The following is a 19,743-nucleotide window of genomic DNA, read 5'->3' on the forward strand; positions in this document are numbered from 1 at the left end:
CATCTATAAAAGCTGTGAGGATGGCCTGTGTTTTGCATAGGAATCTTTAGTGGGGGTTGCTGATGGGTTTGACAGGCTGAAGTCTTATAGCATGTTTTCTAGAGAGGCCGCAATAACATCTGTCAGGTTTGTAGGTGTGTTGGCTGATTCTGTTCTAGTGTTGACTTGTTTGTACGGGCCACATCTGCATAACTTCTTGTTTGCCTTTGGCACTCTCCACCTCTGAAGGCCTCCGACTGCGGCCACCGAGCCTCAGCTGTGGTGCAGGGGCTTCTGGTATTCTTGTACTAGAGGAGGAGGAGAGTTTAGCTGTCTCCAACCTTGTGTTCTTCGGGTGCTGAGTACATCCCTTATAGTTGGCAGGATGAGGGCCACCGCAGTTGGCCTATTTAGCCGAGGTGGTTTTCGGCTTTGTACAGATATTGGTTGGATGGCTATCCCTACATTTCAGACATTTAAACTCAGCTTTACACAGTTTCTGGGCGTGGTCAAACTTTTGACACTTGTGGCATTGCTCAGAAGATGCCCTTTTCCTGATGATGAGCCCACATATTGATTTTAAATTGTAAATATTTTTGTATATGTATAGATCTCTGCGAGGACTAACGGCATGGGAGTCTTGTCAGATCTATACATTCTGCTGACCTTAATAGTAGGCAGATCTTGTAAGTTAAGATCAGCAGCTATCTTCTGGATCAATGTCTTCACAGACGCCACGGAGGACCACTTAATTTTTTTTCTGAACTGAATGAGAAGGTATGGTACTGAATACCTCTGACGTCCATTTCCTTTGTTAATTTTCTATAATCTGACACCGTGGCGGGTTGTATCTTGATACCCTCATCCACGTTTTTGGCCTTTGTGTAATCAGTTTGTAAACTGGACATTTTAGAGCACAGTTTTTAGATCTGTGTTTTTAGAACACAGATCTAAAAACACGGATTTTAGATCTGTGTTTTTCTCTTAGTATGATCGGAAGCACATTTTCTTTGGGAGAAGCAGTGGAGTCCGAAACGGTGGAGTGCGCGGACCTCTTCAAAATCTGAGGGAGTAGAGATCACCAATTCCAAATATTTCTCCATTTTAGCGGCGTCATCGCCTTTGATGCTTGCTGGAGGAAACGTATCATAAAGTTCCACCTTTCCAGTTGCTCTAGAAGAAGCTCGCCTAGTCTGATGAATTCATGATGTACTTCCTCAAATATCGTCTCATCTATTTATTTTTCCATGTCTATATCAATGTGAAGTGTCAGAAGCTGAAAAAAAAAAAAAAAACACGCTTACCATGCAGCTGTAGCCTGGCCAGCACTTTTGCCAAACTTCGAATTTTTTGGATAAAAGCACGGGCATAAAATGCAAGCTCTTCAGAGTTCATCCGCAACAAGCATCACTTACAAAAGTCATTCCAGCCAAAACTCGACACCATCCTAAATAAACATCAGAACAATTCAGAAATAGAATTTTGTAACCCCAATAAAATCAATTGACAATTTACATTTATGTCTTTAGGGGTGAAGCAAGATGCTTTTCATATTCCCCGCTATCTGTTGTGGTTACAGTGAAGGTAAAATTTATGAGCAGATTGCTCGCCCTGAATGGGCATGGAGATTATGCATCACTAAAGGAAGCTAATATAGCTTTTGGTCTTCTATATTTGAATATGTCCGTTGGATCGTATGCTGCAGCTTGTTGAACCAAATCGTTGGGATGTGTGGACGTCTTTAGGAAAAACTTGGTTGCTAAGGATTGTAGAAAAGAGAAAATATAGGGAATATTTGTGTCTCTGTGGAGTTGATTGTTTCTAACATACCACGGGGAGTTCAGAATCATTCTCAAGCACTTGTTCTGCACTCGCTGTATTTTTATAATGTTAGCATTAGAGGTGTGGCTCCAGGCCGGAGAGGCATAGGTGATTATAGGACGAATCATCATCTGGTATAGTTGCAATTTGATTCTGTTGCTGAGCTTGCTTTTTCTATTAATTAGCGGATAGATCTGAGCTATGGCTTTTTGTGCACGCAGATTTGATGTGTTGGTTGAAAGATAACTTTTTCGACAATTACACCCAGGTAATTTGTTTCTGTTTGCCAGGGAATTTTAGTATTGAATAGTAACACATCTCCTGCAGGAGACATAGGCCTTTTTGAGAAAAGAACGGCTGAGCTTTTTTTGGGGTTGACTTCCAATCTCCACTTGGAGAACCAACCCTCCAGCTTTAGAAGGTTTTCTTGAAGTTTTCTGGTAATGAAATGGGGTCTGAGAGATCTGGTTAGTATTGCCGTATCGTCCGCATACAGGACCAAAATGGAAGTCATCGGATTGTGCGGGATGTCTGACATGTATACAGAAAACACTATTGGAGCCAGTAGAGATCCCTGCGGCACTCCAGCAAAGATGTGGCGCTGGGAGGATGTAGAACCGTTGATTTTTACTTGCATTGATCTATTCTGAAGATATGAATGGATTAAGTGAACCATTTGTAGCAAGGTACCGGCTGAGATAAGTTTGTGCAGGAGTCCAAAATGCCAGATTTTGTCAAATGCTTTGGATAAGTCTAGGAAAACAGCTCCTGTGCACTGGTGCCAGTTGTAGCTGGTGGTGATGTATTCCACAATTCTGTGGATTTGCTGGGTAGTACTATTGTGTTGCCTGAACCAAACTGTTCTTTAGGGAGGATGTTTAGGTCATTTACTGAGGTTTGGAGTCGTGAGAGGACCAATAAAATCAACTATGCCGCTCAAAATTTTTATAGTATTATGATACTAAACAAAATTAAGTGTCTTTAGAATTATCAAAGTATTTATAAATATTTTAAGTATTTAAAAATACTTTAATTATTTTTAAAGCAATATTAAAATTTCAAACTTCTTTATTATAATTTTATTGAAATTATTTAATATAACTGAATATTTATTTTATAGAAGATAGTATTCATAAAATGTAAAGAAAATTTTTCTCTGCGTTTTTTTTTTTTTTTCATTTTAAATGCAAAATTGTTAAATATTATTCTCACAGCATTTGAAATTTCCATTCCTTCGAAAATGAGCATATCAAGTACAAAAAGTATTGGGAAAGTTCTGAATTACTAAATAAATGCTATTTTTCTACATAAAAAAGTAATAATAAGCATTGTAAATTACATTAATATATTACTAATAAAGGCTGTTTTTCTTAAAAAAAATATGATTTTACAAATTTCAGAATTAATTCGTTAAAATATACTTCTCACAATACTATGATAATCGGCATATTACATCATAATAAAGTTAATTATACTTCTCAAATTTCTTTCTATCTGCAAATAAACAAAATAAGGTATCTTATAAGAGTACTCAAGAAATTTTTAAAGTATTTTTAAAATTTTAATTATTTATAAATATTAAAGCAATATTAAAGTTGCAAATTTTATCAGCACCAATGAAATTACTTCAAGTTTATCAATGATTTCATAAAGGAATTAAGAAGTTTTAGAAGTATTTCTAAAATTTAAATTGTGTTTATATCGATATTAAAGTAGCGAATTTATAATAAGTAATAAAAATTTAATAGTTAAAATATAACTTAAAATTTTTTAGTTTTTAAAGTAGGCGGACATCGAATAGACATTGTTGGTGTTCACATAGGATTCTCTTAAGGTTATATTGAAAAAAAAATATGCTATGAAAAATATATGAAAAAAATAACTTATTTATAATATAAACAATAGTTAACAGGAGCGAAAGCTAGTAATATCTTTCTCTTCCTTTCTTGAGGATCTTTTGTGTTGGAAAAACTTGGGAAAACAAGATAATGGTTGGAAAAACTTGGATTTCAAGAACTCTTTGAGTTCTTGAAATCCAAGTTTTTCCAACCATTATCTTGATCTAGAAAAATGATCGCATATTATTCTCATTTAACCAAAAGTCTTATATTGAATCCAAAAAGGGGTTATTTCAGTTAATATTTCCTCTAATATTAGTTAGATTAAGGAGAAGGTTGATTTCTCCCTCATAATATCTGATAGGGTAGATTAAAGTGAAAATCAGAGAAATAGTTCTTTCTTAGGGTCATCTTCTAAAGTTCTTTGTTGCATCATGTTAATATTCTAGTCCATCTATCTACTCCTTGGACATAACCAGATGTTGTATGGACTCCTTTGCTTGATGATGTTCCACATCAGTCTTCACCAGGTGGCTCTGTCGTATGCTTTTCTGCAGACAAACTCTCTGAAGATCATTCACTCCAGACATCAGACATCACCGCAGAAAAACTCTCTGAAGATCATTCACTCCAGACATCAGACATCACTGCAGAAAAACTTGATGTTTTTCTGCAGTGATGTTTGATGGTTGGTGTGTCTGGAGTGAAGATCATTCACTCGAGACACACCATCCATCTCATTGAAGGTCTATCCTTCCTCTTTTCCCTTCCGTTATAGAAGGCTGACTTATTACATTATACAATTATTGATAGAATTACTTCTATTATCGAATAACTGATCAAGATGCCACCTGTTCTTATTCCTGTTTTAAGCTTATCCAATGCTGCATGCGTGATGTCTTCAGCATAGATACTAAACAGGCGAGGAGAAAATAGGAATCCTTGCTTAACTCCCTCGCTGATCTGAAGCCAATCAGTTAATTCAACAACTGTTCTTACCTACTCTGTAATCCACTGAACTTACATCCCACAATGGACAATAAATAAATAAATAATAAGTGCAAACTTTAGTCTAAATCAAAATCAATATCTTTTACTTACTATTTGGATTACGATTTTTTTTCCCCCTAAGAGATGATTATTATATATATTTCTGACTCTCGTAGACTCCCTGGACGCAGATTCAGACGATGCAGCAGCAGACTACCAGGTGGCTCAACTGTTTGAAGCAGAAAGAGTTGAAGGAAAGGTAAACCAATTTTTATTATTCCTAAAAATTTTATTATACTTTTTTTATTATTATTATTATTTTATTATTTTTCTTGTATAGAAAATTACAAAGATTCTAAATTAAATTGGCAAGGAACATTTTATTCTGTTTATTTAGTTTAAGAAAGAGAATGAACACTGAATTGCTCCTATTGTTAAAAAAAAAATGAATTCTATGTTGGCATAATAAGCTTTCAATATTAGCATCATTTCACTACTAGTTTAAGTAGTGAAATGTAGTGACTTGTTTTCTATTATCAAAACAGACATATCATTCTAAAGCTTTTAGTGTTCATTGTCTGGTACTAATAATATGTTCCTTCATATACCTGATAATTTTTTTTAAACTTTACTAAATATTTAAAATAACTTCAAAACTTAAATCACCAAATACTTTCGTAATTATATTAAATTATATGTTTATATTTATAACGAATCTCAATATTTCTTACTTTGATGGTGCAATGAATTATCATAAACATATAAGCTTGATATATGTTTATGATAATATGTTTATGTTTATGAAACCGGTAAATATGAAACCAATATTTAAAATAACTTCAAAACTTAAATCACCAAATACTTTCGTAATTATATTAAATTATATGTTTATATTTATAACGAATCTCAATATTTCTTACTTTGATGGTGCAATGAATTATCATAAACATATAAGCTTGATATATGTTTATGATAATATGTTTATGTTTATGAAACCGGTAAATATCTGGAGTATTGTCACCTAATGGCAGATAATGACAATACTCCAGATATTTACCGGTTTCTCGCAGCCGAATTTATCCAGATTAGGGATGTTCCAGAAACCACACGCAGTTTCAAAATAGTCTTTCACTTTTGAAGCAGTTACTTTTAAATTTTTGGTTCATCTTAATAATATAGTTCTGATGTTATGCTTTCCTTTTCCTGTTTTCCCATAATAGACATCTTGACCTACGCAATGGAACCTGTATACTTCTGGTACTAATAATGCATGTATTTCATGTTTTTTTAATGTGATATTTATTTTGGAATTTTTGTTTGAAAAGACCTCCGAATGTATGTTTATATTGGTATTTAGGAGTTGTCTATAAGTTTTCTGTTAGCCTGTAATTATTCATTTTAAAACTATTTAACATGTAACAAATATCTGAGTTATTTGTTTTAATAGCACGATACAAACATTTTAAAAAATAATAATTTTAAATAGTTCACTTCGAAGGGGTCACAATCCTCCTCTGTTATCAAAAGATAAATAACCCTTCTTATTTTGTATGCAGGCTGACAACAGCAGCCCCTTACATACATTGGACTTGGGAGAAATAAAAATTAAAAAAAAAATAAACGAATATCAAATACAAAAGCGTCTATAAATTAATATTCAGAGGACGACTATTATTCATAATCAATTATTAATTTTCATTATAAAAATGCGTAGTACAAAATAAATAATAATATTATATAAAAGAAACTATCGTTTGGTTCTCTTTAAATAGCCTATTTTGGATTCCCGCCCCTCTCAAAAAAAAAAAAAAAAAAAAAAAAAAAAAAAAAAAAATCAAAAGACGGTTTTTGGCATATGTTGAATTTCAAAGAAGATCGGCAAGTATCGAATAGTCCTTGTCTGGCAAGTACCAGACAAGGACTATTCGAGCAGAATCGGAATCTGTTGTTTATAATAGTAACATTACGTTATATCCGTCTGCCTCAATAGAAACTTTTTTAATCGTATAGGAACGCCACATACATGGTGCGGCCAACATCGGCATCAATGGTCTCATCAACATTGTATAGTATATTATCAGATATATTATGTTATCAAATTTATTTTCAAATATTTCCAAATACACTTTGGCTAATTATTCTCTACTGTGTAGAGAATAATTAGTAAAGTCTGGATAGATTTTGAAGTGCCTGGTTTACTTTCGTTGGCGTGTTTAAGGATATCTTGTACATAAAAACCAACGCTAAGAAATAGCTTATTAATTTCAGAAACATAAGTCAAGCTTGTATTGAGTATTAAAAATATTTCTTCTTATATTTTTTATGTTTATTTATATTTGCATAACTTTCATTATATTAAAATATTTGAATTAATTTAAATGAAATATAATATTTTATTTATATTCATTGCACTGTTTCCACACTTTATATTTCAAAATATAAATTTAATATAAATAATCATCATTGCTTCAGTAGTGTGGTAGACAATCGATGTGAAATGCGGTGATTAAAATAAAATATAATTAAAATATATATTTTTCAAAATATAAATTTAATATAAATAATCATCATTGCTTCAGGTGTGGTAGACAATCGATGTGAGATGCGGTGATTAAAATATAATTAAAAAAAAAAAAATATATATATATATACTCTTGGAGGGTAATGGATGGCAATGCTGTAGCCAATGAAGTTCTAACTGAGGCTCGGCTATTGCTGTTACCCCCCCTGCCACGATCATAGCTTTAATAGCTCAATAACACTTTATCCCTACACTGTCCTCTACACCGGGAATATGAAAAGCATTCTTGCTTCGCCCCTTTAAGCCAGTCCTTATAAGGATAAGTAATGTGGTAAATATCTTGTTAATTGACTGTGAAATTATGGATGATTTCAGAAGTGCAACATTTAGCTTGTTCGTAATTATTCGGAATATATAATCAATAGAATATTCATAATATAATAAAATATAAAATAAAGTATTATTTTAACCATTTTGTTGGAATACATAAAATAGTCTACGAAACAGACTCCATTTATTATACCTGTCTGCAATAATTACAGGCAGATACATTATGCTTTTAGAGAGTCACAAGATTTTGCTGTCAGTTACGGATAGAATTTCTATTACAACAATCATCAGCGGTTGTTGCCCTGCTATCAATCTACTTGCAGTAATAATTACACGTTATTTTTCTTCTTCTTTTTTACTTCTTTTTTATTTTTCCTGAAAATGCTTATAAACTATTCAAAGTTCCACATATTAAGTTTTATAAGGAAAGTGCAGTCGCTTAAATTACAGTTAAGAAATATTTTATAATGATAATAATGCTATAAAACGTGTCACATTCTGTTTATCGTCTTTCATGAATTCACATTTCAGAAAAGGTTGTATGTCATGACTACTAATTCTGCTAAGTGCTAATTCTGGATAAGAGATACAATTTTTTTTTCAGCTGATTATTTGAGATCGGAAGTTGCATGTGCATGTTTAAACAACTTTTTAAAAATAAACTAATAATTTTAAAAACTACATGAATATTATAAAAATGGTGATATATATATGAATATTATAAAAAATTAAAAAATAAAAATCAGAGTAATAATTATTAATTTTTATACGATCCCGTATACGAGAAATATATTGGGAAAAAGTTTATTGACTTTTTTAAGAGTTGGAGGTTGTATTTGTTGGAGAACATTCCAACAAAGCTATTCTAGAGGACAGAGGCTGACTGAATAAAAGGGAAAGAGAAGAAGCAGGTTCGCAGATGTGCTGAAAAGGGGTGTTGTGCAGCTGCTGCTCTTGTTTTAAGGAGCCAGATAGAAAGTTGAAAAATGAAAGATGCTAGGTCACTTTTGCGTGAAAAAAATCGATCTCAGCTCACCTTCGCTGCCACCAAGACTGCGTTTTGCTGGCATTGAAGAGTAACCAGATTATCCTCGTTCCCATAGAAGGTTGCTATGGAGATCGGTGTTTAAAGAATTAATTGCAGATGATGTTGAAGCTCTGGATCTTTGATGTTTGTCAAATGAGTATGATGAATAAAGAGCACTGTCATCAGCAACCCAGTGGATAGAATTAGTGGTGATTGAGAGTAGACCATTTATGTATAGGTGAAAGAAGGTAAGTGATGGAGTAGTGCAACAGGACAATATAGGATGGCAATAGAACAGTAATCTGATGGTGGACTTTTACCATCACCTTTTTTAGAATAGGTTGAATATGCGCTTGCTTCCACGCATTCTGATACGTTCCAGTTGAGCATAAAATTGTAGGGGGAAACAGACCACGCATGTTGACTGGAGCACAACGTTTGAAAACAACTGGAGAAATGCCATTGAGACCGAAACACTTTTAGTGTCTAAGTTGTTTATAATTATTGTGATGCCTTTTGACTGACAAATCACAAGGAGGCATGTGGTGTTCGTTTTCTCGTATAGCTGTAAGCAATTTTACTTTGTTCATCTTTGCAAGGATTGGAAGAAAAACAGGAGGTCAGCTTTATCTTTAGATGCTATAATAGTGATGCCTTCTGTAAGAGAGAAAGAGGATGAAGTGCAGTAAACAAAAGCTGCATCCCATAGCCTCTGCAAAGAACTAGAAGCCAGATCTTTCATTTGGATAGGGAGAAAGTTTTTTGCTGTTGGTCTTTATTGGATTTGGACTCCCTATATTTACGGCATATTTCAGCGTAGGCTCAGTATGGAATTCCAGTTCTCGATTCACGCCTCCGCAGTAACCGAAGTTTTTTCTTCAACTGCTGTGGTCACCTTTTGTTGAACCAAGGCTTGGAAAAGGATGCGGGTAGAATGAGAAATGAAGGCCTTTATACCGGTGAGAATAATGTCTGTAATTCACTCAAGAGTATGTGTTTGAGTCAGTAAAGGAGCGGAAGGATGTATCTGGAAGGATAACTAGTTTTTTTAAAAAAGATCATAGGTATTTGGAGAGTAAATAGGGTTATCAGGAATTCGGGTAAGTAGATGTACGAATTACATTAGCTCATAGCAAAAACTTCCTCATATCATCTAGCTTGGTCATTGGTTTGGGAAAGAGAAAATTGCTCGAATTATGCACATTAAGGTCACAAGAAGATTTCGATAGTTGGATTGCAGAATGTCAAGCTTCACGGATGAAAGGTGAAGAAGTCAGCGTGGTTTAGGGAATTTATAAATCGGTAAATAGAGCAGTTAAATGACAGTGAATGGGACAAGGAAACCTTAAGGCAGAGGAAGTCAGAAGCAGACGATTCTAAATTAAGTATTCTCGGCAAGCAATGTCGATCTTACAAATGTAGAGGATTCTCTCTATCTATATAATAATAATAATAATAATAATAATAATAATGATAATAATAAGAAGAGAATTGCGTAAATGATATATAAATATTATTAAATTAAGAATTAGACTAATGATTATTAAGAATTACATAAAAGTAAAAAAAATCAATCGTTAAAAATTATATAAAAATTAAAAAATTCAGACTGATGATTGTTAAAATTATATTATATATATATAAAAAACAGACTGATAATTATTTAAAGTGATTTTGAATCCCATAATATAAGTATTACAAAAATATAAAACTAAATCTAGAGATTATTAAAAATAATATATTACATTGCAAAAATAGAAAAGGACGCGAATGACTATTAATCACAAAAGTTGTACATGCGTAGAAATGATTTCGAATTCAATGTCTAAATATATATATATAAAAAATTAAAGTAACGGTAACACTTTAAGCATTACATATTATATCAATGGATTGCGTAATTTAGTTAATATATCCTCTCGTATGTCATCTCGTATATTAGGCTTTCCTTTGAAATTCAAGGTCGTCTTTGCAAACTGCATGTTGCGATTCGCTAACACGCAGAGGAGAATTAATGGGGTTTCGTAAAGTGTCCTCCCAGTGCAATAGTATAAATCAATAGTTCGCTTTTATGCTTTTTTTCCCCTAATTATTTGCTATGACAAGCACCAATTTCATATCTTAAGAATGAATGGGAAGCGTGCATTTCTCTTTCCCAGAGTACATCTGTGACGAGTTTAGTTGTGACTGATATGTAACTGCCGATGTTCACAGTTTAATATCAGCATTACTCGATTTTTCCCAATAATTTAAAACTGATTTCCGATACTGGTCTTAGTTAATAGTCAGCCATTATTCTTAGTTTCACAAAAGAATTGCTTATTTAACTGTTTTGCAGTTTTTATTATGTCTTATCAACCGACAATCTTAACACGATACTAATCTTCTGCTCTTTATTTTCAAATTGTTATTCTGTTTATTTGTGTTGCTTGAATACATCATATTTTCTGTCCTCTCTTTCATCACTTATTCTTGTAATTCTCTCTTATTAAACCATATCATGATCACTAGTAGCGAGTTTGCTGGTCAAGTGGAAAGCGTCTAGTCTTTCTAAACAATAGACTGTGAGTTCGAATCCCGATGTAACAGAGGTATGTAGAAGTCTTTAGATGGTTTTTATTGCCTGTTGTGAGACGAACACCTTGCTAATTAGAGGCTGGAAGTGGATTGAAAAATATCGTATCATTGTGTGTGTGGGTGGGTGGGTGGGTGGGTGGGTGTGTGTGTGTGTGGAACAGGTTTCTCTGATTATCTAATCCCTATCCTATCCACTCTATGTGCTATTCTGTTGAACCCTATGCTGATATGCACAGTGGCATACCAGCAGTGTTCATGGCTAGTACATTCACTGACTTTAAAGGTATGGTTAATAATGCAAGACCGAAGGTCTGAGGCTTGCACAGCTGCTAGATTATCCCAAGAAACTTTTCACGACTTTATGCAATTCCTATTTAGAAGGAATGAATTAAAACAATAGTTTAAGATATGAAAATTAAGAATAATTGTGCTGTGGAGATTCAGTTTCTCACATTCTTCAAGAAATACATTTGCTCTCATGTTAAGTTATATTTCACTTTGATAATCCCCAATTATTCTTTGTATTCTTTAACTAAAAAAGCATGGTTTTCTTTCACTAGCTATATACATTTTATGTGCGAACTTTTTTTTTTGTTATTATCCATTCTTTTCAAATTTCTGGGAAGAAAAGCCTTGATATCTCTAGATAATTCATCTTGGGTTAAAAAGCCATTACATTTTTTACATCCTAGACAGGATTTCAATTCGAATCATCCATTCAAAGGGCATTGTTGATACTGTCTGAACTATGCAAGCTCTCACGCGCTCGTGTGTGGGTGTCTTCGCCCTTGCGTGCGTTTTTCAATATGGTACAAATCCAAATATGGATAAAAACGTATTATCAGAATTAGCAACGTTGTCTCAATCTGTCATTCAATAATTTTGGACAAAAGTTTGGCATTAAAGCGTTCACTATTTACAAAAACGAAATTGTCATGTCAGCAAGTGCAAATTTTCAAAATCTGTTTCTTTGTTTTTTTTCTTTTCCTTTTCCCTTTTTTCTTTTATTTTTTACTCTTTTTTAATAGCTAAGGAAAGTAGAATTTTCTGTGAGAAATAACCGTTGAATGTTAGTTTGTTTGTTTGTATTTTAAATAATGCATGATGATTGAAACAGCTTAAATTCCGCACTTCATTGTGCGCAGTACTTCATTTAATGATTTCATTGACTTCTTAAACTTTAAGAAGTCAATGTAAGACTTAAAGTGACAGAAATTATTAAATAGAAGTCGGATTAAAATACACTGAATTGCTTTGCATTAGGCACACCCACCTAACAACGCGTTGATCGCGTTATTAGGTGGATGTGCCTAGGAACAGATTCCACAAGGTATCGAACATCCTCTATGCGTAACTCGACCCATGTCCGCTGCAGCAACTCCGTCAGTTCACACTCATTCCGTGGAGGAGGAGGATCAGCAGTTCTCACATCCCATTCTAGCATATCCCCTCACGTGTTCAAATGGTTACAGTCAGGGAACTATGGGGGATCAAGGCAATGTAACGAATTCGTTGTCATGTTCCTCCCACCACCCAGTCATTGTACGAGCCTGATGACAAGATGCGTTGTCCTGTTGAAAGATGGCACTGTAGTCGGAGTAGACCTCCTGCATATATGGATGGAGATGATCGGCTAACAGGTCCCCTGTTGTTCACCATTAAGTGTTTATGGTATGATAACCAACGTACCTAGGGCGTGCCAGGAAGAAGTTCCCCAGACCATAACCCCAACTGTGCAACCAGGGGACAGGGCTACATGCTGTTTACACCAAATGCAAACCCGGTTATCACCATGGTGCAACAGAAAACGGAACTCATTACTCCAGATAACCTTCTTCCATCTATCGAGAGTCTATTGTCGATGTTCCTTGGCCCATGCGAGGCTTTGTTTGCGATGCCTGGCCGTCATCCTGGGTACCCTTGGTCTCCAGCTGTGAAATCCCCCAAGTGAAGGATGGTACGGCGCATGGTGCATGTGGAAATGGGTCGAATTTCCCAGCTGTTGTATTAGTGAGTGAGCTGTGTGACTGTTGCATGTTGTTGCTGAGATACCAGTCGTGACACCCGACACTCATTTCTAGGATCAACCACGCGTGGCTGACCAATGTGAGCCCTTCTGATGCACGTCTGTTCATGGTTAATCTAGTCCTGATACACCGTTGACACAGTAGTAGTATTAATACGAATGTGCTTTAAGCTTACAACCTATTGTTAGTGGGATAATAATAATAATAATAATAACACAGAGAAGAAATTGAAATAAGTTCTGTAAGAATTACATTAAAGATATGCTGAGATTCATCTTACACCCTCTGTCCAAAAAAAAACCCGGACTTTTTTGAAAATAGAGAAATTAGTAGCGCGACCTGTTGTATCTCTTTGTTGTCGAAAGAGGCAACCTTCATTAGTGTTGTGTCAACTCTTTATGGCATTTGTTTCATTACAAGCCGAGTTATAGTGCCAAGAGTAACAGTGTGTTTGTTTTGACGAACGGTCGGAAGATGAGTTTCAAAACAGAGAGCTGCGATTGACTTTTATGTTAAACTTGGTAAAAGTTTTACCGAAAGGCATCAAATGCTTCAAAAAGCATACGGTGGTGAATGCTTATCCCGTACTCAAGTTTACGAGTGGTTTAAGCGATTTCAAAGTGGTCGTGAGACGCTTGAGGACGACGAAAAGCCGGCCGTCCAAAAATTGGACTGAGCGAAATAAACATCCAAAAAGTGTGATTTCATCAGAGAAAACTCGAAATCGTCAGTGAGATTGATTGAAGATGAATTGGGGATTCCAAATTCAACTGTGCACAATATTTTGACCAAGAGTTTGGGCCTTCGTGAATTGAATTCGCGATTTGTTCCCCACAAGTTCACCGACGATCAAAAAATCTATCGAATTGAACACTGCAAGGACCTCGTTAAAACTCGTAAGGACTCAAACTTCCTTAAAACGATCGTTACTGGTGACGAAACGTGGTGTTTTGAGTATGAGTCCAAAACAAAGCGCCAGAGTGCTGAGTGGAGACCACCAGAAGAGGGGCATCCGAAAAAAGTCGCTTGGAGAAGTCAAAAGGAAAAACAATGCTAATTTGTTTCTACGATTCCAAGGGCATTATCCCGAATTCGTTCCGCCTGGCCAAACGGTCAACGGTGAGTATTTTCTGGAAGTTTGGACGCTATTGATAGCGAGAATTCGTCGCGTACAGCATGAATATCGTGACAACTGACAGTTCGTCAAAACACAGTCACTCTTGGCACTATAACACTGCTTCCAATGAAAGAAATGTGATAAGCAGTTGACACAACACAATGAAGGTCGCCGCTTTCGACAACAAAAAGATACAATAGGTGGCACCACTAGTTTCTTATATTTTCGAAAAGTTCGGTTTCTTTTTGGACAGAGGGTGTATATTTTAGATATGTGCACTAAATAGATAAATAAATACTTTAACAAAAGTAGCAAAATGAAATTTGTTACCTGACGGGTATTACCTGAAGAAAATCAATTGTTTATGTATTTCACAGCATGCTAAATATTTCGGTCATTATAATGATGATAGATTAGCTTTTAAGCGTTTTTAGCCAGTACTAATTCACGTGACGTTGATCAGCGACCTGGGTGATATGAAAACACACAAATTATGCTGTAAGAATAGACGTTGAGATGAATTTCCAACAACAGCGGCATCTAGTGGTTTATTACATTCACAACTGACGTATTAGTTTATTTAGCACCCGGCACGTAATAAAACTTATTTTACTATTTTCGTTCACATAATTTATTTATTTAATTAAAATCCCATATATAAAAAATATGTAACTCTTATCTTTATCTTAACGTATCTTCTAGAATCACTATTAAAACAATATATTAAAGTAACATACATAGACATCATCTTAAAATATGCATACAGTCACGCCACCTGTACAGTCTGCTATTAAACTTCATAAGAATAATAAAAAATTCTTCAATATAAATACAATGAGAATATATACATAATATCTCCAAAACGCTTTGCATCTGTCTGTAGAGGGAAATTTTATTTTCATAAATTAATTTGGACGAACAGAGTAGTTAAAATGAAAATATTCTGACAGTTGTGTTTCGCCGATAATAATAATAATAGTAGTAATCTTGGAAAAGATGCAGAAGACTTGGAAATAAGATTAAGTAAAATAAAATTAAAAAAAAATAAATAAGAAATAAAATTATAAATAAATAACCATCCTACTCTACTGACCAAATATGTTAAATTTTTTAAGTCCCTTCATGCTTCCGATTAACACGGTGGGGATCTCACCCTAGACAACAAAAACCATCGATTTAAATCAATATTTTCCTGTTCTTTATGAAAGCTATGCTTCTGTTAAGATGTGGGGGGGGGCTCAAATTTTACATTTTGTTTCGGAATATACACACATAAATCGATCTTTATCTCTCTGCTCTGAAGAAACTGCAACGAATAACATAAAATTAGACATAAAAGCCATCTTTGTTTCGAAAAAAAATGTGAAATCTCTTGAAGGAGGCTTCTAGAGGTTTAGAATAACGATATTTTTTACAAAGAATAAAAAATCGACCTTTTTATCGAAATGACTTAATAAAAAGTAATTTATCGAATTGAAAATTTAAAAACACCGAAATTTCACACTTATAGTATATCACCGGCATCACTTTATTGTTTATATTGCACTTTATGGATTCTTAACCACTTTAGCATAGAAAAATTCAATTGCCCTTCGTTGATGTAATACACGCGATAACAGCGCCACTTTAGTTGTTAAGTTCGTCTCTTAGCAACTGACATTGCCTCAATAGATTGCGAGAAATGAGAATTAGCTTTTAGTAGTAGTATTGGCATATACACGCATGCATAAGAGGGGATAAAACGAATAGATTTGTAAGTTATTTGAGAACTAGGAAGCAATTTTTTTATATATATTTTGACCATTAATAACTGGAAAGGGATAACTAATTCAATTTCCTTAAATAAATAAACGTTTTTTTTTTCTTTGCTAAATGAAATGCGCATATTTATTGATAGTCATGCAATATTTTTGATGTTTGAATTTATTGTTTGCATGCAATGTAAATGCTTAATGTTATCATGTATACGTATAAAAGGCATATTATTATCTATATAAATGAAGGTCAGCATTTGTATCCTAACTTCGCCTATTTTTTTTTAATTTACCCTCACAAAAAACAAACAAAAAAAAAACTGAATCCGAAGTGGGTTAAAACATGTCGATGATTTTAATACAATTATTTTTAGATATGCTGTTTGAAATTTGAGGAATGAATTAAGAATGAAGGTTAATAGTTCAAGAACAACCAGACTTGAAAGCTTAATCTTTCTCTTTCTTAAAAACAAGAAAATAAAAACTAATTGAATGATTAATTAAGGACCTAAGCCATGTCAAGGTAATTTGCTGGTCTATTTTATTACAGAGAGGCAATTTCCTGGCTCCTGATCCCAGAATGCCTGCAGCACCCACGCCAGTTCCTGTGTCTGATTTAGCCCCCATGCCTAGCAATGAGGAAATATTCGGTAGGTATCAAAGTTATCACATAAAATCACTGATTATTTGCTATATATAGCATTTAAACCGTTCTTTGAAATATGTTGATTTTAAACCTATTTTGCCGTTTTTATTGTACAGCAGAAGGTAAATGGAAATTAGTATATAACGATTCTTATACTCCCTTGGGCTACGAAACGAGTTGCGAAAACAGCAAACTTGGAAACAGTCCATGTGTTTTCGCTATCGTTCTTCACCCTGAAGATTCGTGTCTATCTCTCGCTCTTTGACTTACCCCCCCCCCCCCTTTGTTACTCAGCTGTCGCCAATTTCTACCAACCTGACATCGTTTGATAATACTGTCCTTGCTACCGTGTTCTGCATTTATAGACATATAATATTTGTTTTTTCCACGCAATAAGGAAAGTCTATTTGTCTGTCAAAGGTGGGAAGCTGGAGGGAGGAGCATCTGGTCACGTAATGTCGTGTTTTCTGCATTCTTCACCCTTTCATGTCTTGTTGCAAAGCTGATGTTAATTCTTGTCATCTGTAGATATGCTACATATTTTGTTTTTTCTATTTTTTTCTATTTTTTTATTTTGGAGTCAGCAACTATTCAAATACTGTCTTTGGACTATTCATTGTTTTCATTCATATGTTGGTTATTTATTTTTATACATCGTAAATAGATAGGTTATTAATTATATTAACAAAAACATCCTTGTCGTCCTAACGCAACATAGTTTTGTTTACTCTGCCTGTATTATAGTATTGAATAACAATAATAAGCATAGCAAACGCCCTCTAGTGATGAACAATGTATACAGATTTTTCAATTAAAGGTGAGTTAGCTGGTCTCTTTAAAAAAGAAAAAGAAAAAAGAGAAAGAAGAACAGAAAGTATATGCAATTAAAAGAAAGACATAACAAAAGACATAATTTATTTCCTTCTTCTTAGCTGAGGCGTTCCTAAACAGCCGATTTTTTTCTCCAACAAAAACGATTTAAGCTTTCCCTTGCTTCCTATTTGACTTCAAGGCCATCCTGAAGAGGCCTTGAAGATCATACAATTTACGTTCAACAGCTTAAGTATAAAGTCGGTGTTAGTTATGTTTAACTCTATAATGAAGCTATCTGAGAGAGTAATACGTGGTTGTGTCCGTATTGTTTAACTTACGATAAAGCTGTCAGGTATGAGCATTAAATTTTTCCCGTTTTTCCAACCTCACAATGCCAGTAAGAAGATCATTAATGGACCTTGACACTCAACAAGTTAGCTCTCAAAACCGCACCTGTGACACATCTGTTAAATCTCTAAAATTTTGTGCTTTTATATATGAGCAGACGAAGTTTCCATTCCACTATGAACAGGCAAGAACTGTATCCTTACTGTGAAGAATTCTGTAAATATTCTTTGTTTCAAAATTCTGAATTGTCATCTGGAAATTAGATGTTTCTAATCCAGTAACTAGAAGAACAAAACCACTTCCGAGATGGTTACTTATATTTTACCATCTAGTTTTGTGGACAGCTGCCAAAAAAAAGTAAATATCGATATATTCATGTGTAAAACTGCCAATATTACAATTGTCGATAGAGGGCGCAGTCTCCTTCACTTTGCATGTTTCAGGCAAGAAGAAAACATCTCCCGGAAGTTACACTTGCGCATGCGCGCGTGTATACAAGTTACGCCGCAAGTTCTTGTTTTTTCTTTCAGTAAAAATATCGTATGGATATATCGAAACGAATGAATAATTAATAATTAAATATATATATAATTAGTTACTTTTTACCCATTTAATTTTTAAAAGAAAATCATAAACTGTGTGAGTGGGGGTTTTTTTTTTGAAACATTGCTAGGAATAATCTTTTGTAAATTTGTTTTTTTTTTTTTTCAGGCAAAATCGACGAACTACGCAAGAAACATGCTCAGGAGATGGCGGAGTTCGAGAAAGCTCAGAGCTTAAACAGAGCTCGCACCACCCAAGGACTCCAGGAGAAGCTCCATGCCAGGCGCAACAGAAGAAACCGACAACAAACGCACGAGCGCGAGTTGGAAGCCATGCACAGCGCGTGACACTGATAACCTTGATGATGGCCTCGTAAATGTGTTTGTTGACTTCGGTGCGAAACGTGAGCCGTAGGGGCGGATTTCTCTCGAGTTCGAAAATGCTGTGAGAAATTAGTTTTTTGTGCCATGCACGAAGCCCTCCCTCGCGCTCTCCTATTCCGATTCCAGTTCATTTCCACGATGCATGAATCAAGGTTTTTTTGGAACGGGGAGAAATATTTTGTAAGCATGACCATTTGCAATAAAAATGAAACGAGGAAAAAAATGTGTGTTTTATTATTTCTTCCTTCCTTCATTCCCATAACTTCCTTATTCAAGTTGGTCGGTAGTTGGTCACACTTTGGAAATCTCGTATTTTTAACTGTAAATAGCAGTATGGAGGCTAAATTTACTCGTAAACAAGGAACCTGATTTCGAATACTCGCTGAGATCAAGTCCATTTCGATCAAATACAATACTAACTAATATTTATCAATTTTATTTTATTAAATTAGTTTTCTTTTTCTCAGAAGTAATATCTAGGAATGAATGCTTCCTTCTAATAAGTGGAATTTTATATATAACTAAAGCCACTTCCTTAAACAGTGACAGGAGAAATCCAAAGTGAAAGGACACGACTTAAAACTCAGGCATTAATCACCGAATTTGATTTACTTGTAATCAGCAAATGACTAAAAATAAAATTGATAATATCTTTGAAATGGCAACGAAAACATAACCTGATCCCCTTGCAAATCTATTTCTGCCAGTTTCCGAAGTTGCCTATGTTTACATTTTGCTTAAACTTGGATATAGGATTAATAAAAGAATAGAATTTACTTCATAATTCAGGGAAGAAACTTTCATTCTCTCTCTCTAATCCAAAGTATTTTAAAAGTATGCCAATACACCATTTTAATATTTGTATATGGAAAATATATGAATTCTGTACAGAATATAACTTGAATTCTGGGTCGACCGTGAGATGCGGTGATCAATACCCTTGGAGGGTAATGGATGCAATGCTGTAGCCAATGAAGTTCTAACTGAGGCTCGGCTATTGCTGTTACCCTCCTGCCATGATCAGAGCTT

The 19,743-nt window shown here is 34.3% G+C and overlaps 1 protein-coding gene across 2 annotated transcripts in view; it reads left to right on the plus strand.

Moving 5' to 3' along the window:
- Positions 1–18,923, plus strand: part of LOC150098830 (uncharacterized) — a 152,713-nt gene extending 133,790 nt beyond the window's left edge. For both annotated transcript variants that reach the window (XM_090405417.1, XM_090405416.1), the window contains 3 exons: positions 4,805–4,887; positions 16,532–16,631; positions 18,500–18,923. In XM_090405417.1, the coding sequence (XP_090261543.1) occupies positions 4,805–4,887; positions 16,532–16,631; positions 18,500–18,678 (362 nt within the window). In that variant the 3' untranslated portion in view covers positions 18,679–18,923. The remainder of the gene's footprint in view (positions 1–4,804; positions 4,888–16,531; positions 16,632–18,499) is intronic.
- The last annotated feature ends 820 nt before the right edge of the window (positions 18,924–19,743 follow it).

This window comes from Typopeltis vanoorti, chromosome 15 (assembly GCF_054136105.1).
Source record: "Typopeltis vanoorti isolate ZY-2024b chromosome 15, IOZ_Tvanoo_1.0, whole genome shotgun sequence".
Lineage (NCBI taxonomy): Eukaryota > Metazoa > Arthropoda > Arachnida > Uropygi > Thelyphonidae > Typopeltis > Typopeltis vanoorti.